Here is a 24,455-nt window from a genome sequence, read left to right as displayed (position 1 = left end):
AAGTGTGATGGTCTGGGGTTCCATTGCTGGAGGCAGAGTTGGTGACTTGTACAGAGTGACTGGCATTCTGAGTCAAAAGAGTTACCATAGTTTAACAGTATCATCAGCAAAAGGTGGTTACTTTGATGAATTATAAATCTGAATAAAAGTTCATGCACTTAATGATTCCTTGACTTGTTTTTTATTTGCCATTGTTTAATTGTTCTATTCCACTGTAATATTGTCCAGGTACTACATCAAAGGGTGTAGTAACACAGTTTGTTCCAACTCTGCTTTAAGACTGACAGAGGATTTAGCTTTTTTTTTTTTGGAAATTTTATTAATTTTATTGCAATCATTCCATACAAATCAATCAATTTTTACAAAAGTAGGATTGAGAACAAGTCATCCCCCACCCCTGAGAGAGAGAGAACATGGCCAACAGAGTAAAACTTAAGGCTTGTAAACATTCCTAAATTGATGAGTTTGATAAGCCAATAGAGATGAATGGAGAAGAAAAAGAAATACATAAATAATTGCTTCCTCTGTGCTTTAAGAGCTTATTCTAAAATATTACTGATTAGATCCTGCCATGTTTTGAAAATAATCTGTACCGATCCTCAGAGTATTTGATTTTTTCCAATTTCAAATAGTATAAAACATCGGTTTCCCACTAACTTAAAAGAGGAGAGTTAGGATTCTTCCAGTTTAGCAAAATAAGTCTGTGTGCCAAAAGTGTAGTGAATGCAATCACAGTTTGTTTGTCCTTCTCCACTTTAAACCCATCTGGAAGAACCCCAAACACAGCTGTTAATGGGTTAGGAGGGATTGTGAGACCAAGGCTGTCTGAAAGATAATTAAAAATTTTGGTCCAGAATGATGTTAACGGTGCAGGCCCAAAACATGTGACCCACTGAGGCAGGGACATAATTGCAGCGTTCGCAGGTTGGATCTTGCCCTGGAAGCATTTTGGAGAGTTTTAGCGAGACAGATGTGCTCGATATATAATTTTGAGTTGAATAATTGTATGCTTTGCGCATATGGAGCTTGAGGGAATTCTCTGCATTGCTATTTTCCACTCCTTTTCTGATATATTAATTGAGAGATCTTTTTCCCAGTGTCCTCTTGGATCTTTGAAAGGGAGGGACTGTAAAATAATTTTATATATTGCAGAGATGGTGTCTAAGTCCTTGAAATTGAGCAATATTTTTTCCAGCATGGACGAGGGTGCAAGATGAGGAAAATCGGAAGGTTCTGTTTAACAAAGTTCCTAATTTGAAGATAGTGAAAGAAATGTGTAGCTGGAATGTTAAATTTGGAATGTAATTGTTCATAGGATGCAAAGATGTTGTCTATATAAAGATCTCTAAGCAAGTTAATCCCAAATTTTTCCAGATATTCAAAACTGCATATGTTTGTGAAGGTTGAAAGAGGTGGTTCTCTTGCAGAGGTGCCACAGATAAAAGCTTCTCCATCTTAAAATGCTTTCTACATTGGTTCCATATTCTAAGTGAGTGAAGCACAATTGGGTTATTAGTATATTGCCGATAACTTGCATTTATTGGGGCACAGAGCAGGCAATATAAAGAAGTACTGCAGGATTTTACTTCTATTGGGACCAGCCTGTGTATGTTCATCTATTTGTGTCCAGGTTTTATAGCTTGTATGTTTGCTGCCCAGTAATAAAACTGGAAGTTAGGTAGAGCCATGCCACCTTCTGCCTTTTGTCTTTGTAGGGTCACTCTTTGGATACGTGGATGTTTTGAGTTCCAAATAAATGAGGTTATTGTTGAATCTAATTGCTTAAAAATGATTTATTGATGTATATTGGGATGTTTTGAAATAAAAGGAGCTTAGGAAGAATATTCATCTTAACAGTGTTAATTCTTTCAGCTAGAGTGAGATGAAGGGTTGATCATCTATGCAAGTCTTCCTTAAATTTTTCCATGCAGACAGCGAAATTTTGTTGATAATGAGCTTTATGTTTACTTGTGATGTTTACCCTTAGGTATTTAAACTGTTCTGCAATGATAAAAGGTAGGGTGTCTAATCTAATATTATATGCTTGTGAGTTCACTGGAAAGAGTACACTTTAATTCAAATTAATTCTGAGACCAGAGATCTTTTGAAATTCTGTGAGTGCTGTTAAGACTGCAGGCACAGAATTTTGTGGGTCTGATATATACAGTACCATATCATCTGCATATAGAGAAATTTTCTGTTCCAGTCCTTCTCTGATAATCCCCTTTATCTGATCAGCATTTCAATAGTGTATTGCCAGTGGTTCAATGGCGATTGCAAACAGCAGCGGTGACAAGGGGCATCCTTGTCTGGTACCATGTTCTAGTTTAAAGTAGTCTGAACAAATGTTGTTGATACAAATTGAAGCTTCTGGATTGGTATACAGTAGTTTGATCCATGCACAAATGTTCGGGCCAAACCCAAATTTCTCCAATGTAGTAAAAAGGTATTTCCATTCAATCATGTCAAATGCTTTTTCTGCATCCAATGATAATAATATTTCTGGGGTGTTTGACTTAGTTGGTGAGTATATTACATTAAACAGGCATTGAAGATTTGAAGATAAGTGTCGACCCTTGATAAATCCAGTTTGATCTTGTGATATTACCAAGGGGAGCACTTTCTCCATCCTTCTAGCTATGATTTTTGAGAGTATTTTAACATCATTATTCAAAAGTGAAATTGGTCTGTATGATGCACATTGTAATAAGTCCTTATTTTGTTTTGGAAAACGGTGATTAATGCTTGGCTTAAAAGTTTGAGGAAGAGTTTGATTGTCTCTGGCTTCTGTAAATGTTGCTAATAGGAGGGGAGCTAGCTGAGCGGAGAATTTCTTATAAAATTCTGCAGGGTAGCCATCAGGGCCTGCTGCTTTCCTGCCTTGAAGTGACTTTATAGCATCTAGTAATTCTGATAACGCCAGAGGTTTATCAAGTTCCTCCGCACTAAAAGTGGCTATTTGTGGTATCTGTAGTGTATCCAGAAATGCATTAGATTGTGTGTTGTCTTCTTTAAACTCAGTAGAATATAGGGATTTATAGTAGTCTCTAAATATGTGCATTATATTTTTGTTGTCAATGATTTTGTCTCTGTTCGTGTTGGTGATTACTGGGATTGCGTTGCGGACTTCTTGCTTGTGAATTTGTTGAGCTAAAAGCTTATTAGCTTTCTCTCCATGTTCATAGTAATGATGTCTGGATTTATAAATTAGTTGTTCAGTTTCTTTAGTTGTCAAGAGGTTTAGTTCTGAATGCAGAGCCTGCCTTTTCCTATGTAGAGCCTCGCTTGGAAGCCTGGCATGTTCTTCATCTATTCTAGTAATTTTGCTTTTTAGCTCTGCTACTTTCTTGGTTTCTAATTTATTTCTGTGGGAAAGATATGAGATAATCTGTCCTCTTAAGAAGGCCTTAAGAGTTTCCCAGAGTATTCCTGCAGAAATCTCTGAGGATGTATTTGTCTCTAGGAATAAACTGATTTTTTTGGATATAAATTCTGTACAATTCTCGTCTGCTTATAGAAGCGGGTTGAGATGCCATCTGCGAGGCATAGTGACTTTAGCTCCAAGATCAGAGGTGCATGGTCAGAAATAACAATAGCATCATATTTGCAAGATTTAAACGTGGGCAAGAAATTATTATCTATGAAGAAATAATCAATTCTTGAGTAGCAATGATGTACTGGTGAGTATTAAGAATATGTTCTTGAGTTTGGGTTTAAAAACCTCCAGGGGTCTGATAAGTTGTGATCGGTTATAAACTTTGTAATTATCTTTGCAGTGTTAGATGTCGTCCCCCCTGTGATAGAAGTCCTATCTAAGAGTGGATTTAAAACCCAATTAAAGTCCCCAGCCATTATAATTTTATGAGTGTTCACACTGGGAATGGAAGCAAATAAATTTTGTATAAATTCCTTATAATCAACATTAGGTGCATAAGCATTTATCAAAATCATTTTACAGTTAGATAAGTTACCCATGTCCATCACATATCTCCCTTCAGAATCTAATAGTACATATGATGCTACAAATGAGACTGTTCTATGTGTGAGAATTCCCACACCTCTAGTTTTCTTTGTAAAGGAAGAATGGAACATTTGGCAAGTCTAGTCCTTTTGCATGACAGAGGATTTTTAAGTAATAAACAGAAGTTGGGACACCTGTACAACTTGCAAGGCTAAATTTACTTTAATTGCTGCAAAACATCTATAGGTTGTAACCCTATTAGCTGTTCCCTGTAGAAGGCTCATTTGTAATATTCTGAAATTTCCTTTTCTTCAGTTTTAGTTAGCCTAAACTTTAAATTTAAACCTCTGGCAGTTTATCGCTTACCTTGTCACCATTTTAGGTTATTCACTGCATTTCACCTGATTAAATTTGAAGAAAAATTGATAAAACTGAGGTGTTTTGAAATTTTTAACTGGTATTATATTTTTAACTTTTATAATGTTTTCATGCAGTGGGCTTTTAGATACTGTCAGACTAGACACTGATTAAATTTCTATATTTTGTACACTGGGGATGTCAGCAGCATCATAGGTGTTATGATAAATATTTCTATGATGTTATATTATTGCTGCTTATGCTGAATAGTACTCTTGTTGCTGTTGTCTCTGGAATTAGCTGATATTTCTAGGACTGACAGGTATACCATATTGTTATTCTGTTAAATTGTTTTTTTATGAAAGGTTTTAGCAGAGATTTCTACTTTTTTTGTTTTCTTTGTAAAAACTACAGACCTAGATGCAATGTACAGCTCGCTTGGCTTTATGCTGGACACTTTGAAATAGCAATTTGTACTGCAAATATTATAGTCTATTATTTAGCCTGAGATTTTGAAAAGTATAGTGGAATATGGATACAACTGGTACATTCTTAGATGGATAGTTTGATTGCTCTAATAACTAAGCATTTAATTACTATAATTTATAATTTTTCATTATGAATAATTTGATAGTTAGAAAGATTTAATTCAATTCCGTATTCTGTTCAGTATAGTAACCTGATACAATGGTTAGTGCTCCTTAATCAGAGTTCCAGCTTTATTACTGCCTGTCTTAGTTTTCACTTGTTATTTCAGGTTTATTGCTAGTATTTTTGGGACAGAATCTAGCTTTCTGAAACTTTGAATTTCAATAAGCATGGTCAGAAAATGGATAGTGGAATATGAATTGTTTGACACAGTGATGGAATAGTTTAGCAGTGCTTACTGACATCTCAAGAATCCTAACTTGAGATCCTAACCCTGATATTCTCTGTGTGGTATTTGTCAATTCTGCCTTTATTCACATCAGTTTTGTTTGGATATAGCCTGGTATCCCTCCCACTGCCGCAGAAAGGGCAAGAGGTTCTCCCAGCTTAAGCCTTGATTATTTCGGAGTGAGGAGCTGGAGTTTTAGAGGATAAATCAAATAAACACTTTCACAAAAGGTACATGTATAATATGACAGCTTCCATAGTGCAGCGGTAAGAACTGCTGATTTGTAATCAAGAGGCCGCGGGTTTGATCCTGGGTGTCTCATTACTGTTTTGAGTAGTGAACTGCTCTTTATTGTTTATATTATATGGTAAAAACATACTTTTGTTTTGTGTCTGTAATAGCCGGTGTAAATTTATAGTACTTCTAAAAGTTAGCATTTTTTTCTTTCTTCATTTTTATTCTCTCGATATGACCTCCCCACCACCACCCCAGATCTGACACTTTAGTTTTTATTTGAAACTGGGAATAACTATAGATGTGAGTGGTGTTTTGAGACAATGGAACTGGACATTCTCTGATCTGGAGGGATAAAAGCTGACATACAAATGCTGGTGTATCTGCCTTCTTGATATCTCGTTGTCCCTTGAATTTTTTTAATTAGTTTTATTGAGTGTTCCTGCTCACGCTGAATTAGTATGCACCTTAAGGTCCATGATGTCAAAGCCGCACTGACACTAAACACAGAGACATAGGTATACAGTATATGATATTGGGAATAACTCATTTTATGACCTATATGTACATTTTGGAAAACATTGTGGCACTGATGCAGTATTATTCATATTCATTTGCATACCTTCTTGCAGTTGTAGTCAGTGACCATGGTTTCCACCCCACCCCCAATCTTGCCCAATCTCCTCATTTTGGTGTATGGTGGCATTTCGTTTGTACTCCTGGACATGCAGAGGAAAGAATAATACAGAGAGGTCAGTTCTGCACAATATACAATCATCAAATTCAAATGTTAACAGCTTCCACACACCCAGGAACCTTCCTTCCTACATTTCCGACATGTGTACCTGTTGCAATGTACACACTTCTGTCTATTCTGTGGTTCCAATTACATTGAAGGGGCACCTGACACTGACTGAGTTTGCTTTCCTGGGGGAAGCGGCGGTCTTGGAACCGAAGCTTGTTGATGTTGTAACCTCTTTTTCTTCTTCCATCGCCTTTTCTTGTAAGAAGCAATGACAAAGTTCCTCTGCAAGGTGAGCAAAGAACACTCTTCTTTTCTCAGTGGCCCTCGTGCATGCCTTGCACAGTACATGTGCGTTGATCGCCGCCAGGTCAAGCATGTTGTAGCACACAGCAACCGGCCACCTGCGTGTTCCTACTCGCACTTAATAAGCTCATGACTTCGGGTCCATGATGTCAACACAACACAGGGTAAAAAAAAGAAAGAGACAAATATACAATAGACCCCCGCGAAGTTGCGGTTCAGAGTTCGCATCTTCAGTCATTCACGGATTTTTCCTTAGAACCTATCTACTAATTGTTAGCAGAAACCGCAAATATCCTCCACAATTTTTATGGCTTTTTTCGTGGCAATACTGCAGGGGAAAACGTGGCTTGGGATGGTGAAAGTAGCCAATAAAATTTGAAACTGCAACTCCCATCAGTCCCTGCAGTGGCTCTGATTGGTCTTCTGCTGAGGGTGCTGGGGCTGTTGGTCAAAGGATGTCAGCGCGGCTTTTAAAAAGGGGGCCGGTGACCAAAAGCAAAAAAAAGTTTTTGTAATTTGTGTTTCAAGTTCCTGTCTCTCTGCCTGCCTTCTGTTGCGTTACCTGTACTTATTCGTCTTGTCCTGGATCGTTTCGTGGTTGGCGTCTGGATTGTCTGCCGTCTGCCTGCGTACATGAGGACTGTAAGTGGATTCATGACCACCCTGCAAAGAAAGGAGCACTCCTGAACCTATCCAACCTCTTCATCATTTCAGGAACTAGCAGTAGGGCCATCTTTACATTCCCATTCAACGTGTGGATCTCTGAACTATCTATTTTCATTATCACATTTCATCCGTTGCCATTTACTGTGTGTGTTTTGTTTATGCTTTGTTATATTTAATATGTAATTGCTGTAAGTGGAACAGGAGTGGTATTGTTGTTTTCATTTATTTTATTTGTTTTCATTACATTCTTTATTTGCTGTTTGATTACTGGTTTGCTTTGTTTTTGTCTCTGTTTGTGAGTGTGTGTAGGTCGGGCCAAGACTGGGTGCGTCCCCGGACTCTCCACCATAAAAATAAATAAATCAATGATGTGAATCTTAGTGACACCGGAACGCTACAGCGTTATTCATTTCTCCTTGCTGCTGATTGACTGTGATGCATTTCCAGCTGAGTGTTCTTGTGTTTTCTGTTTTGTTCCTCTTAAACCTTAAACCACCACAACCGGCTATGGTCGTTTCCCAGTGCTATTTGCGAGCATGCAGGAGGTGATCAGTCAGTGGCATACATTCGTTGAGCAGCCAGCTCATGACCACTGCCAGCTCCTTGTGAGCAGGGGGGCTGAATGCACCCCTAGAAGACACAGATGCTCCTCAAAAAACCTCTCTTACAAATCGCTGATAGACTTTCACATTGCTCCCTTACTTGCTGGGCTTACTTGTGGCTGCTCTGTCGCGTGATATGCTTTTCACACAACACTTAGCATACTTAAAAGCCTGAACAGCCAAGTCCTTTTCGGCTGATTGCTTTGTTTCTCTTTCCTCCCCCAGACATCCTCTGCTCCAGTTGGAGGTCCCGCTCCCATTGTGCTCTCCTATGATGTTTGGCTATTCTTTAATCGAGAACTAACTGCATACTGAACTCATTTTACTTCTGAAAGAGACATGTTTGTTTGAAGTGTTTGAATAAAGTTCCTGTCTCTACAATCTCCTGTGTTTCTGTGCAATTCTGTGACCCAAGCGTGACACCCTGCAGTACTGCAGTCTCATTGTCCCTGGGATTCAGTCATGCAGTCTGTAAAATGATCAGTATTGCAGTAATTGTGATGCTCTTTGCATGAAAAAAATGTGTTCCCTTAAAATTTCAGTTTTTCTTTGTGAATTATGACATTTACTTAAAGTGCAGCAAAAAAGTAAAGGGATTTAAGGTGGGCAGAAATTAGGAGTTTTTTCGTAGACTTTGGTAATTCTAGTGTTAATGTCTGTTTACTTTATTAGAAATATTTAGGGTGCAGTAACCAATGACAGTACTGTATAGTGTACAACCTTAGGGGTGGGATTAAATAAAATATCCAGTAGATATGTGAAAGTCCAGACACTGGCTTTGATGGGTATAGGCTGGGTGACAGAGGCTTCAGCAGGTGCAAATTCTATTTTGCACTTTAACATCATTTTTATGCATACCATGTCATTTTACACTAAGCTCCTGCATAACACATAGTACTGCAGAGGCATAGAAGCTTTATGTTCTATATACTGTATAAAGTGTTACCTTTGGTTATTTTTATAAGTAAAATATAGACCACAGTTGTTAACTGTTTATACTTTATTAACAAAATTAAATTCTGTAGGCTTATTGTTCAGTGAGCATAAAAATACTTAAATAAGATTTCCTTAAAATACATATACTGTATTTGTACACATTGTATTAGTTAAAGTGTATATCCATAAAACATATGGCATAAAAAAATATTTTTATAATTACAAGCTGTCATATTGTTACTTTTTTCTGTAATTCTGAAACAAGGCTTAATTAAAAAAAACCCGTTTTCACTAATTTTTTTAACAAAAAACATTGAAGCACTTCAAAAAATTATAAAAGACCTTCTGCCAATGCTAAATAATGCTGAAATGCTGAAAAATGTATTTCCAGAACCACCTCTCCTGGCATACAGACAACCACCAAACCTGCAGCAACTAATTGTCTGAAGGTACCTAAGTAAACCAACAGGATATGGTATATCTCCCTGCCTACAGAAAAGATGTAAAACGTGTCCTTACATTTATGGTACAGATTGTGCATTCCTACCACACTGCCGACAAGAACATCACATAAAGGGATCATTTTCCTGCAGATCATCTAATGTGGTCTAACTAATTCTCTGTATGAAATGTCCCGAAACTTCACTCTATGTGGGAGAAACTGGACAAACACTCTGCCAAAGAATGGACTTAAACAGATTCCACATTAAGCATGGCAACACAGATGTTCCTGTAGCAACTCATTCTAAAATTTAACACATGGTTTAAAATAGAGACAAGAGTTTTATGGCCAGATATGAGGATTGTTTGCATCTCTTGGACTGTCCCAGACAATCTGACTACAGATCTGCATTGTATTGAAAAACTCATCAGAAACTTCAAAAGATTTTGTTGGACAGTTATCAAAAGATCTTGACTATTCATTGTTCTTCTCTCTTGCTAAATTAATCTTAGCCTAGAGAGGTGTATTAATTTTTTACATCTCACATAAAGGTTTTCCAATGCTGTATTTGTCCTAGTGTCTATATAAACACAGGGATTTCCAGTTTCTGAATTACATTTTGCCCGAAGAAGGGGCCTGAGTTGCCTTGAAAGCTTGCATATTTTAAGCTTTTCAGTTAGCCAATAAAAGGTGTCATTTTGCTTGACTTCTTTCTTTGACAAAAAAAGCAAAAATTATATATTCTCACACAATCAACAGATTAATTAATATTGGCAATTAAACACTGCTTTAAATGTAAATATACAGGTTTTAATAATTTTTAATCATTAATTGCACTCCAACTGTTAAAATATACATTTATTATATTTATAAAGTTGTGTTTCTTTTTTTTCAGTGTATCAGCTGGACATTCACAGTTCTTATGGTGTAATTATAAAATACAGTATGGTTTACCATTTCAATAATGTACTACTTGTTTCTTATTAAAATGAATATGGTATGACACAAATAATAAACACAGTACACATCTTTAAAAAAAGACACAAATGTATCAAATGTTTATAAGTTGTTTAAGTTGTGTGAGGTAGAGGCAACTAAGTGGGTTAGGGTGGGGGTCCTTTGATAAGCGATCCCTTGTAGTTTTCAGTTGGCAACATGCCTTGGTCCTTTGCACACTGTTCTTTTGCTGTTGAAGCTTTCTTCAAAAACAATGAATCCATAATCACTACACAGTGCACTTCAGTATTCCTCCTAATGGTGACGTCCCAAATCGGAAAGCAGTTCTTCAGTGGATAGCTAAATTTAGACTGACGGATACAACATTGAACAGAAAATCTCCAGGCCGTCCCCGCACTTTATGAACACCTGAAAACATCCAAACTGTAAGGGCATCAATTTTGCGGTCTCTTTGATGTTCGGCGCACAAACATGCATCTGCCTTAGGGATTTCCAACATGTCTTTGAGGAGAATTTTGCATAAGGACCCTTAATTTCCATCCATACAAAATGATGGTAGTGAAGGAACTCACTGAGAGAGACTGGGAGAGCCATAGAGAATTATGTGCGAGCATTTTGCAAACCGTTCATAAAGATGCCATCATCATGTGCAGACACAAGGCACATTTCCATTTGAATTGGTGCGTAAATAAGCAAAACTTTCACTATTGGGCTAAAACCAAACCTCATGAACTTCATCAGAGACCTCTGCACAGTGAGCATGTTGCAGTTTGGTGCGCCGTTGCTGAATTTGACATTGTAGGCCCTTCTTTTTTGAGGAGGGGGGAGCAATGGTCAATGTCACTTCAGAACGTTACATGGGAATGCTGGAGAACTTTTTGTGGCCCCAACTTGAAGAAATGGATGTGGTGGATGCCTGGTTTCAACAGGATGGATCAACAGCTCATACAAGTTTTGTGGGAGATGTTTCCGGGAAAGTTGATTTCCCTGCGCGACGATATTGGGTGGCCTTCACATTTGCTTGATCTTGCTCCATGTGATTTCTTCTTCTTTCTTCAAGTCAAAGGTATACATACAATGACCTCAAAACCTTGAAGCCCTTAAGGATGCTATTCGCCACAAAATCACTGCTATTCCCTTTGTAATGGCTGTATGAGTCATGTGAGCATTCAGAAATCGGCACAACTAATCTACCGCCAATGATGGCCACCACCTTGAAGACGTCATTTTTAAAACACAGTGAAAAAATCTATTTTGTATACCATTAGTTGTGTCATAATAAAATGTATTTTATCTTGTAACGTTTTTATAGAATAAACATTTGAAATGTGGTACTTCTTTTTGGTTCACCCTGTATTTTGCAGTAAAGCTAACATGTCTATTGTTTACTAAGCAGCAAATACAAACTCTTTATTTGTTCTTTTACCAATTAAAAATGTAAGCTGCTGCACTTAAAACAAACTGTAGTGGTGTCCGTTTTAATTTAAAGGACAAAATAAAAAGGTCTGAATTTGTTAAGTAGTTTTTCTTGTCGTTTGTTTAAAAGCACAGGACGACTTTTTGTTGCCAAAAAAAAAAAAGGAAGAGACACATGCTGTCTCAAATGCTGTATTACCTGATGTAAAGGAGCACTACAACTAAATTACTGTAAAGCTTCGAAAATCTGGGGCTGAAAAGATCAGGTTTTTTGATTAGCCAATTTACCAATCACCGATCAAGTCTTTTTTAGGGAACATTACCTGATTTTGATTTCTGATCAACTAGAGCATCTCTAATACAATGTAAAGAGAAAGGGAGATGGGGCAGATCCAGTGATCCTCACATTTACAGTACATTGGAGATGCAGTTCTTGAACATTACAAACAGAAGATTTCCAGAAAGATAGTCCATTGTCTGGGACGCCACAGGTTCATCAAACTGTATAGCTATGAGCTTACTGTTTAACAGAGTTGTCTGGATGGTATTGAAGGCACTCAAGAAATGAAAAGACATAATGCTTACAGTGCGGCCAGCTTTGTCCAAATGGGATAAGACATGCAGCCTCATGTGCAGTTAAAGAATATGTTTAGCTAAATACATGAACTTTTAGCTCATTTTTAAAAGTTAAATATTTGTGTTGATTTTTTTCTCCCTATAAATTTAGACCAGCACAAGAAACAAAGTGCTTGTTATGGAGTACTGTCCTTATGGAAGTCTTTATACAGTGCTGGAAGAATCTTCAAATGCATATGGCCTCCAGGAAGAAGAATTCCTGATTGTGCTTCGAGATGTTGGTTAGTAGCAACACAAATGTTACTGAGAATTTTGTAAACTGGTTGTTTTGCAGATAGAGAAAATATTAGAATTAAGTTATACTGTACAAATTGTTTGTGTAAAATATGAAAACAAATCATAAACAAAGATTTGATTATATTATTTAAACTTTATTTGTATTTGAAAAATTGCTCTTTTATACTTTGTTTCAAAAATTTACAGTATATAACTGAACTCTTTTACTGTGTAGTTTTCTTGTATTGTGCGTTTTATTAACAATATATTCATAAAGCACATACAAGAACATAAGAGACTTAAACGTATTAAACTGAGTAAACACCTTAAATAACCTTTGCTTCTACAAATTGTTAAACTATGACTGCAATGACTTTTACAAGGTAAAGTAAATTGAATGATGCTGGTATTTAAGATTTCAGGTAACGTCAAAATTATATTTCATTGATTTAGATACTTTTTAATGTTTAGATTAAACACAAGAAATTGGTTTAAAACTATTTTTAACTTATAGTGCAGTTGTGATACATTTAAAAAAACACTAAGAATGGAAGATTTGACACTGAGGCTTCAAAGCTTGTATCAGTTTAATAAAGCAGTATATTGCAGCTTGTATCGAAGGTTTACAGCCACGTGACAGATGACATCCAATGCTTCAAATGTCACTGAAAAATTGTAAGCAGTATGACTGTTTCAAAGCTTTGCGCTATCCCATATGCAGTGAAAGGGAATGTTAAATTACTGCTTATATATTAGATATAAAACATATTAAATCAAATTTGGAGCTCAGAAGTGTGGTAACTGTTATCCAACAATAAAGTAAATACCATACTATATTATTCTTCTGTACTGGAATTTATAACATGTCATTAATAATCTAGTCTACTTTAGGCACATACTCTAAACTTTCTTTTGTGAGCCCATTTCCACAAGTACATTCTCTTAATTCTGTTATGGTTATGTTTCCTCCTAAGGCAGGGGGTGGGCATTGCCAGTCCTGGAGGGCTGCAGTGGCTGCAGGTTTTTGTTCCAGCCCAGTTTCTTAATGAGAAGTCAATTATTGCTGATGAAGCTCTTATTGCTCAAGTGACATTTTGATGCTTCATTTTAGTGGTCTTGCTTGTTAAGGTTCCCCACCCTTATTTAAACCGTAAACAGCTGAATTCAGTGCTTTAATGGCTCCTTATTAACAATAAGATGTAAATGACAAAGCACCCAGCAGTTCTCCATCTCGCTTGTTTCCATTTACATCTGGGGGTGTTCATCATGCACTGTTTGATTTAATAAAACACTTAATAGACTGAAAATGATCCTTTTTAGGCTTCAAATCATTTTTGGATGATATCCTCAGATATAAGAACCTTACATTGCAGAGTAATAAGCCATAAAATCAAATAAGGTCTGAGATTGGCAATCATTGGTTTCTAATTAAGAAATTGGGTTGGAACGAAAACCTGCAGCCACTGCGGCCCTCCAGGACCAACGCTGCCCACCCCTGTCCTAAGGGCAATTATTCCTCTAACCCTGATAGTGTCAGCTTTAGTGAGGCATAGAAAAATTGCAAGCCTGCCACAGTTTTAAATTAATTTCAACTACTGTGACACTGGCAATCGTTCTTTAAAGGACATTTAATTACACAAAAGAGCAAGAGTCCATTGGCACTCGGCACAGATGATCACTGGTGTAGTGCTACAGTATTTATAATGGCAGAAAATTACACCTTTATTACTAAAGCTAATGTGATATTCATAAGACTCAAATGAACACTTTTGAACGAAGTGAAGACATGTTTTTACTTTTAATTTAACTGCAAGTCTACTCTAGTGCTGCTCAACCACTGGGTTCATTAAAAAATCAACAACATCCTCAAACTCAGTAGTAGCAGCAGCCACTCCTTTAGGGAGAGATCAGATTTCTCTTTGAAACCTGCATATTGAATCATATGTCACAAAAGCATAAGAAACATAGACACACACAGTTTGTGAAAATATGTTTAACTTCTGTGATTTAGTGAAGATTCTCTCTGCATCAATGAACAAAATCATCTTACCTGTTCAGTGATCCAATGGCACACCTCTCTTTAAAATTAGTATCAACAGTGAACAACACTTCTGGTGTATTTTAGTTGCACATTCAGCCAGTCAAACCTTCTCGGACATAAAATTATAGTGGAATTTAATGAAAAGCAAGCTAGAAAGCATTACATTACTAAGGCTGGTGGACTGATAAAATTTAGATCATGGCAGCAGTCAAATATTTGGGTAAAAAGCCACCTTAATCTGACAACAGCAGAAATAGTTAAGAAATGTTTTAGAACATTACTTCAGTACCATATGGAAATAGTAGAAAAACTGAAAAGAGCCACTGTAGTTATTGCCATGAATATTTGTGGTATTGGAATCATATAAAATATAATTTTGCACATTTACACATCACTGGAGAAGTGTCGAGTAAGGTTATGTTGAAATGATTATTAGTTCAGTCATTGTCAGAGCATAATGTTCTGGAACCATCAGATAGTTTCTAAACAGAACAAAAAATTTTCACAGGAATTTCATTATAGCTATAACATAATACATGCAGAGGTAAATGGCTGGACTCATTCATTTCCTTTGTAAATCTGCCAGTGGTATTTTTTAGAACGCAGAAAAAATGTCCTGCCATTAAATAAGCATAAACTTATATCTTTCAAATTAAGATATGGGATGAATTCATTTGGATCTAGATTCAGTACACATAAGCTCAATACATATATAATAATATATCAATAATATCTCTCTCTCTCTCTCTATATATATATATATATATATATATATATATATATATATATATATATATATATATATATATATATCTGGTTGTATCATCTTAATGCACTAAAATTGCTGAAGACTATATATATATTTAAAGGGACAGGGACTGTGGGTTTTAGCCTCACTTGGGGAGGCAAAAAGGGAGGGTGGGGGTTAAGGGGGGAGAGAAAGAGAGCAGGCCTAATCTATACCTAATCTATCCTCTCAATATCTAATTATAATAAGACTATAAAATGACATCAAAAACTCAGAATCAGTGTCTCCATGATGGGACAGTTAACTTCGTAAGCTGGAATGTTAAAGGCCTGAATCACGAATTAAAGAGAAAGAAAGTACTCTCACCTAACAGGTCTAAATGCTAAAATAGTATTTTTACAGGAAACCCACTTACTAAGCAAGGATCAGTTCCGCTGCAAAAGACTGGACTGGCCAAATGTTCCATTCTAGTTTTACGAAGAAAGTTAGAGGGGTGGGAATTCTCATACATAGAACTGTACCATTTGTAGCATCAGATGTAGTATTGGATCCTGAAGGGAGATATGTAATGGTCATGGGAGACTTATCTAACTGTAAAATGATTTTGATAAATGTTTATGCACCTAATGTTGATGATAAGGAATTTATACAAAATTTATTTGCATCCATTCCCAATCTGAACACTCATAAAGTTATAATGGCTGGAGACTTTAATTGTGTTCTAAATCCACTTTTAGATAGGACTTCCTCCACAGGGGGAACGGCATCTAACACCGCAAAGATAATTACAAAGTTTATAACTGATCACAACTTATCAGATCCCTGGAGGTTTTTAAACCCAAATTCAAGAACATATTCTTTCTACTCACCAGTACATCATTGCTACTCAAGGATTGATTACTTCTTTATAGACAATAACTTCTTGCCTAAGATTAAATCTTGCAAATACGATGCTATTGTTATTTCTGACCATGCACCTATGATCTTGGAGCTAAAATTGCTAAGCCCCATACACTTACCCCGCGAGAATTGTACTGAATTTATATCCAAACAAATCAAATTCTTTCTAGAGACAAATACATCCCCCGAGATCTCTGCAGGAATACTCTGGGAAACTCTTAAGGCCTTCTTAAGAGGACAGATTATCTCATATCTTTCCCACAGAAATAAATCCGAGCCAAGAAAGTAGCAGAGATAAAAAGCGAAATTACTAAAATAGATGAAGAACATGCCAGACTACCAAGCGAGACTCTACATAGGAGGAGGCAGGCTCTACATTCAGAATTAAACCTCTTGACAACTAAAGAAACTGAACAACTAATTTACAAATCCAGACATCATTATTATGAACATGGAGAAAGCTAATAAGCTTTTAGCTCAACAAATTCACAAGCAAGAAGTGCAATGCAATCTCGTAATCACTAACACTAACGGAGATAAAATCTTCGAACACAAAAATATAATGCACACTTTCAGAGACTACTATAAATCCCTATATACTACTGAGTTTAAAGAAGACAATACAATCTAATGCATTTCTGGATACATTACAGATACCACAAATAGACGCTTTAGTGTGGAGGAACTTGATAAACCTCTGGCATTATCAGAATTACTAGATGCTATAAAGTCACTCCAAGGTGGAAAGCAGCAGGCCCTGATGGCTACCCTGCAGAATTTTACAAGAAATTCTCCGCTCAGCTAGCTCCCTCCTATTAGCAACATTTACAGAAGCCAGAGATAACCAATCTCTTCCACAAACCTTTCGCCAAGCACTAATCACTGTCTTTCCAAAACAAAATAAGGACTTATTACAATGTGCATCATACAGACCAATTTCACTTCTGAATAACGACGTTAAAATACTCTCTAAAATCATAGCTAGAAGGATGGAGAAAGTGCTCCCTCGTAATATCACAAGACCAAACTGGATTTATTAGGGGCGACACTTATCTTCAAATCTTTCGCCTGTTTAATGTAATATACTCACCAACTAAATCAAACACCCCAGAAATATTATTATCATTGGATGCAGAAAAGCATTCGACATGATTGAATAGAAATATCATTTTACTACATTGGAGAAGTTTGGGTTTGGCCCAAACATTTGTGCATGGATTAAATTACTGTATACTAACCCAGAAGCTTCAGTTTGCATCAACAACATTTGCTCAGACTACTTTAAACTAGAACGTGGCACTAGACAAGGATGCCCTTGTCACCGCTGCTGTTTGCATTGCCATTGAACCACTGGCAATACATTGTCGAAATACTGATCAGATAAAGGGGATTAGCAGAGAAGGACTGGAACAGAAAATCTCATTATATGCAGATGACATGGTACTGTATATATCGACCCAGAAAATTCTGTGCCTGCAGTCTTAGCAGCACTCACAGAATTTCAAAAGATCTCTGGTCTCAGAATTAATCTGAATAAAAGTGTACTCTTTCCAGTGAATTCTCAAGCATATAATATTAGATTAGATACCCTACCTTTTATCATTGCAGAACAGTTTAAATACCTGGGGTAAACACAAGTAAACATAAAGCTCTATATCAACAAAATTTCGCGCCTGCATGGAAAAACATTAAACAAGACTTGCATAGATGGTCAACCCTTCATCTCACACTAGCTGGAAGAATTAACACTGTTAAGATGAATATTCTTCCTAAGCTCCTTTTTATTTCAAAACATCCCAATATACATTAATAAATCATTCTTTAAGCAATTAGATTCAACAATAACCTCATTTATTTGGAATTCAAAACATCCACGCATCAAAAGAGCGACCCTACAAAGACAAAAGGCAGAAGGTGGCATGGCTCTACCTAACTTCCAGTTTTATTACTGGGCAGCAAATATACAGGCGATAAGAACCTGGACACAAATAGAAGAACATACACAGGCTTGGACCGCAATAGAAGTAAAATCCTGCAGTACTTCTTTGTATTCCTTGCTCTGTGCTCCAATAAACACACGCTATCGGCAATATACTAATAACCCAATTGTGCTCCACTCACTTAGAATCTGGAACCAATGTAGAAAGCATTTTAAGACGGAGAAGCTTCTATCTGTGGCACCTCTGCAAGAGAACCACCTCTTTCAACCTTCACAAACATATGCAGTTTTTAATATCTGGAAAAATTTGGAATTAACTTGCTTAGAGATCTTTATATAGACAACGTCTTTGCATCCTATGAACAATTACATTCCAAATTTAACATTCCAGCTACACATTTCTTTCACTATCTTCAAATCAGGAACTTTGTTAAACAGAACCTTCCAGATTTTCCTCATCTTGCACCCTCATCCATGCTGGAAAAATATTGCTCAATCTCAAGGACTTAGACTCCATCTCTACAATATATAAAATCATTTTACAATCCCTCCTTTCAAAGATCCAAGAGGACACTGGGAAAAAGATCTCTCAATTAATATATCAGAAAAGGAGTGGAAAGTAGCAATGCAGAGAATTCACTCGAGCTCCATATGCGCAAAGCATACAATTATGCAACTTAAAATTATATATCGAGCACATCTGTCTTAAAACTCTCCAAAATGTGTCCAGGGCATGATCCAACCTGCGAACGTTGCAACCAAGTACCAGCCTCACTAGGTCACATGTTCTGGGCCTTCACCAAATTAACATTATTCTGGACAAAAATTTTTAATTACCTTTCAGACAGCCTTGGACTTGCACAATCCCTCCTAACCCATTAACAGCTGTGTTTGGGGTTCTTCCAGATGGGTTTAAAGTGGAGAAAGACAAACAAATTGTGATTGCATTCACTACACTTTTGGCACGCAGACTTATTCTGATAAACTGGAAGAACCCAAACTCTCCTCTTTAAGTCAGTGGGAAACTGATGTGTTATATTATTTGAAATTGGAAAAATCAAATACTCAGTTAGAGGATCGTACAGACTTTTTCAAAACATGGCAGGATCTAATCAGTAATATTTTAAAATAAGTTCATAAAGCACAGAGAATTTATTAATTTAGGTATGTTTACAAGCCTTAAATTTAACGCCGTTTGGCTTGTTCTCTTTCTCAGGGGTGGGGATCGATCTGTTCTTAACTTAATTTTTCTTTTTGTAAAAACTTGATTGCTTTGTATGGATTGTAATAAAATTAATAAAAAAAAAAAAAAAAATTGTCGTGGCGAAATCTCCCATTATTTCACTAGGCAACACCTAACACAAGTCACAGAGTCACACCACTATACTGCATTGCATGCCCTAACCTCCATTTACAGCATTATCGATGTTACCCAGCACGCGGTGCAGTTGTTAACCATTAAAATAAACAAAACACATCAAAATATTACCTTGCATTGCACCGCAGACATCTGAACTTATAACCTTTGCGACTGCAATAACATTATATCAAAAACTAAAACGCCATTAACTTTCTTTACAACTTCAACATCGATCTTAGACCGGAAAGTTCAGCTGGCACTGTTTGTAAACATAGCACCTCGATTGTGACGTCACTGGATCAATAAGTAACGCATGAGCGGGCCTTGTTTTTTGAGATGGCATTGGATCACAGCAGCTCTGCTGCGTCTCTCCGCCAAAGCAAACAGAAAAGATCTCTATGGGTGATGCAAGGAACATCGTAAATGCAGGGAACAGGATTACTTGGCCTCTAACCTTGGCCATGACCCTTCCTGATTGCTGTGTCTGTGTATTGGAGAGTGGCAGATCATGTTACAATAAATAACTGTGCTGTTCCTGTTTCAAGCTGAGTAAAGCTGGTTTTGCTAAAGTACTGAGACTAAGCTTCGTGTTTTGGGGTGCAAGACAGGGACTGTAACACACTCCTCTCAGGACTACCCAGAAAAGATATAAATCATTTGTAACTAGTGCAGAATGCAGCTGCTAGAATCCTAACTAGGAAAAGAAAATCCGAGCACATCACACCAGTTTTGATGTCACTACACTGGTTACCTATGTCATTCAGGATTGACTTTAAAATTCTGGTTATGGTTTATAAAGCCTTAAATAATCTCGCCCCATTTTATGTATCGGAATGTCTGACACCTTATATTCCAAATCGTAACCTTAGATCCTCAAATTAATATCTCCTTTCCAAGAACAAAACTTAAAAGAAGTGATGAGGCGGCCTTCTGCTGCTATGCACCTAAAATCTGGAATAGCCTGCCAATAGGAATTCGCCAGGCTAATACAGTAGAGCACTTTAAAACACTGCTGAAAACATATTACTTTAACATGGCCTTTTTTTAACTTCACTATAACTTAATCCTGATACTCTGTATGTTCAATTCATCATAATAACTATTCATGGTGGCTCTAAAATCCGTACTGACCCCAACTCTCTCTTCTGTTTCTTTTTCCTGCGCCACCACCACCTACTCAAAGCATCATGATACTCCAACAATGATCGATGGATTAAAAGGCAGAAGTCTACGTGACCATCATCATTAAGCCCTTCTGTGAGAACCCTAAATCCAAAGAGGACTGTTTCATTTATGTTAGGTAGAATGCCCAGAGGGGACTGGGCATTCTAATGGTCGGGAATCCCTACAGATCTTATTTTTTCCTCCACCCGTCTGGAGTTTTTTTTTGTTTTTTCTGTCCACCCTGGCCATTGGACCTTACTCTTATTCTATGTTAATTAATGTTGACTTATTTTATTTTCTTACTGTGTCTTTTATTTTTCTATTCTTCATTATGTAAAACACTTTGAGCTACTTTTTGCATGAAAATGTGCTATATAAATAAATGTTGTTGTAGCACGACCCCGATCTTTTATGATTTGTTTCTGTGGCACTTCACTGCACTGCTGTGAGCCTGTTTTTGCTTTTTCCCAGCAACGGACAAACAATCTTACACTTATGCAGCAATTGTGCTTCAGGACGCACTTTGGCGTGTCGCCCTGTTGGGTGGGGGAATCCCAAAAGAGTTCAGAAACCACACGATATGAAGAAGAAGAAAAGGATGATTTGGCTTCTGATTGATAACTGTGCTACCCACAACATGCTTCTACATTTAGATAATATTTGCATTGAATTCATCCCACCCAATTGCACTTCAGTGCTTCAGCCATTAGATTTGGGCATCAGTCGCACCCTGAAATCGTATTATCGCAAGTAAAGGCTGAGAAAAATTCTCGTCAGCATAACTTATAGACAGGAGAAGATTAAAGTTAGCGCGAAAGAAGCTTTTGAAATGATTGCAAACACTTGGACGCAAGTTAAAGAAAGCATTATAGTGACAATACAACAAATTATTTTTTAGGTCCGTGGCAGTTCCTTGTAATGGAATTTTACCTGTATATAATGTTGCACTTGTAGTAAAAAATTAATCTTCATTCTTAACCTAAAATGTTTATAATGTTCATGTTACATCCAAATTTGTTTTGCTGTTTTCTTATTTTTACAGTGGCAGGAATGAATCATTTACGTGAATATGGAATTGTCCATCGTGATATCAAACCAGGTAATATCATGCGGACTATTGGAGACGATGGACATTCTGTATACAAACTGACTGATTTTGGTGCAGCACGGGAATTGGAGGATGATGAACAATTTGTTTCACTTTATGGAACAGAAGAATATCTAGTAAGTTAAATGATAGGTAAACGTGAAAGGAATGGGTGTGTATCGAAGGAGTGACACTTCATGGGACTGACATAACAAAGGAGTGACATAAATACCATATGAAAGGAGTGGCATTTTATTGGAGTGACATAACGAGTCACCTACCATACACAGCTGAAAGTACACTCGCCAAAAAAATCGGTCACCTCACCTACCACACACAACTGAAAAATATGCTCGGCAAAAAAATCGTTGTCGTCTCACCTACCACTTGGATGGTTGGTTGGATGGTTGTCACTCCTTTGAAATTTAGATCTGAGGTTTCACTCCTTTGTTATATCACTCCTATGACATGTCCCTCCTTTGAATAGGACCGGAAATGAATATATAGATTAAAGTGTTTTTTAACAATGTGAAGGAATGAATCTGGATATCACTGATATTTTTTAATGGCCATATTCCCACATATGTTAAATTCTTTAAAGTACATTATATGCTAATCATTAAAGGAAATGTGTCATGTTTTCATTTCTCTGATTTTATTTCACTAGCATCCAGATATGTATGAACGTGCTGTTCTCAGGAAAGATCATCAGAAGAAATATGGTGCTACTGTTGACTTGTGGAGCATTGGAGTCACATTTTACCATGCTGCCACAGGCAGTTTGCCTTTTAGACCATATGAAGGACCACGCAGGAATAAGGAAGTAATGTAAGCCTCAAGATTTCTTTTTTATTTTTATTCATAATTATTCTAAATTTACTTTCCCCTTTGCACTTTTCTTTCTAAATAATCTTTATAGAAACAAGGGTTAAGCCCATATTTAAAAATATCAAAGGAATACTATTTTTAATATATTACTATTCCCAAAATAAACAATGCAAATAATTTACATCCCTATTTTATTTAACTGTTAAAGTGTGTTATTTAATTACAGTTAACTTAAATTGAAGTCTTTGTTTTGATTTCCATTTTTGTATTTTCAAAGGCAATTTCAGTCTTAAGCATACTTTGATTATTGTTGGTCAATGTTTCAGTTGATTAGGTTTGTTTTGCTCTGTCTTTATTGTAAAAATTGACACTGTCTAACAAGTGTTAACCCAGTTATGGGTTTGAAGTGAATTAGGTGTTAAACAGATCTTTAAGGCAAGAGATACTACCTACATAAAGTTAATTCATTACTTTATAATTATTTATGAATTTATAATTTTAATTTATAACTTGCTTTAATATTACCTGTAGTAAATGTTGCATAATTCAAAAATATTATGTCTGATATTATTCTTTCACTGCGCTATCTGGAGACATGGAAGAGAAACACATTTCCATCTGTGTGACTGACATAACATGAACAGTTTTTCTTTTGCTCAATGCAAATCACATTTGAAAAAAAAATATGACTCAAACCTATGTAAAATTGGAACATTCATTTTTAGTAACCCTGTATATGCCATAGAGTTTGTGAATCATATGTAATTAATAGAAATAAGCAGTTGATTTAATAGTGTTACACAAATTTTTAAGAGATCATGTGAAGAGAAATACCTATTGGTTAAAGTTCAGTGTACAAAATGTTTTCTTTTTTCTTCATAATAGTATACCATGAGACTCCTCTAGCAACCTGTTTAGTTAAATGAATTTATAATAGCACTAGGGGGCTTTGCCCCCTGCCAGTGGCTGCTTCTTAAACAGTGATACAATCGGAAACAAATATTTAAAAAAAAATACAAAAATTGATAGAATGGGAAATAAATGTATTTTTTTAACTCCTCTTTGCTGAAGCATCTGCTGTTGTGCTGCTGCTGGCCTCACACATGTTCTGCAATTCGCTTGCCTACCCTTCCCTCCCCCAACCGCCAGTGGTAGGCGCCGGTACTAAGAAAGGCGGCTGAACACACCCCAATTAGACGTGGGAAACAAGTATGTGCAGAGCTTCGAACGTTTAAAAGCCTATACAGCACCTGAATATTCAATCTCTTTTTGCTGTTTCGTTATTTCCCCGAGTAATGTTTTCAGATTGTTTGCTCTAATGAGATCTTTACTTTCATTTTTGGAGACTTTCGAATTTTCCTACTTACATTATCTCTAACCTGCTCAGCATGTGTATCACGGGACTTCTGTCTGAAGGTTGTAAATATGACGTGACTTGTCCATCTTGCAGGAAGAGAATGTGTTTCTGACTCCTCAAAAGATTGCATCTTGTCCCCAGGAAAAAGTCTCGTCTTGTAGCAAGTTTTTTTTTTTATATATATAATAGAGATAACAGCCATATCGATGTAGATATTAGGCAATTATTTAGCCAGCATGCAATTGTAAAAGCTGTACATAAACCCTTGCATTATATGAAAAAAGTTAAAATAAATAGAATTAAACTTGTGTCTTCCTTGACTTGAAACCATAAATCTATCATTGGTTCTAGTAACTGTAGATGTGTGAACATCCTACTTTTTGTTCAATTATGTGGTTTGCTGGTACTGTGTCTGTCAGAATCTTTTTCAAAATGGGCAACTACTATTGATCAGTGATGCTGAAGTTTTAACTGTTGTTAATTTTTGAGAGGCAATATTATTTGCCAGTTTTGCATTATACTACCAGTGGAGTGTTTTCTCTGTTGTTTAAATGTACTGTATGTAATTTTTTCAGCAAATTCTTAATAAGGAGTCTCTTAACCTTCTGTTTTAACCAATATCAGCTATCAGTAGTTTTAAATCTAATTATATTATATTAAATGAACTTTGCAACATTATGAGT

The 24,455-nt window shown here is 36.4% G+C and overlaps 1 protein-coding gene across 2 annotated transcripts in view; it reads left to right on the top strand.

Annotated features, from left to right (window-relative positions):
• tbk1 (TANK-binding kinase 1) overlaps window positions 1-24,455 on the top strand; it is a 242,608-nt gene that overhangs the window by 84,542 nt on the left and 133,611 nt on the right. For both annotated transcript variants that reach the window (XM_039769963.1, XM_039769962.1), the window contains exons 4-6: window positions 12,224-12,353; window positions 21,543-21,724; window positions 22,255-22,415. In XM_039769963.1, coding sequence (XP_039625897.1) covers window positions 12,224-12,353; window positions 21,543-21,724; window positions 22,255-22,415 — 473 coding nt within the window. The remainder of the gene's footprint in view (window positions 1-12,223; window positions 12,354-21,542; window positions 21,725-22,254; window positions 22,416-24,455) is intronic.

Source organism: Polypterus senegalus, chromosome 11 (assembly GCF_016835505.1).
Source record: "Polypterus senegalus isolate Bchr_013 chromosome 11, ASM1683550v1, whole genome shotgun sequence".
Classification (NCBI taxonomy): Eukaryota; Metazoa; Chordata; class Cladistia; order Polypteriformes; family Polypteridae; genus Polypterus; species Polypterus senegalus.
The sequence above is the reverse complement of the archived record's forward strand: the minus strand, read 5'-3'. Positions and strand labels throughout refer to the sequence as shown.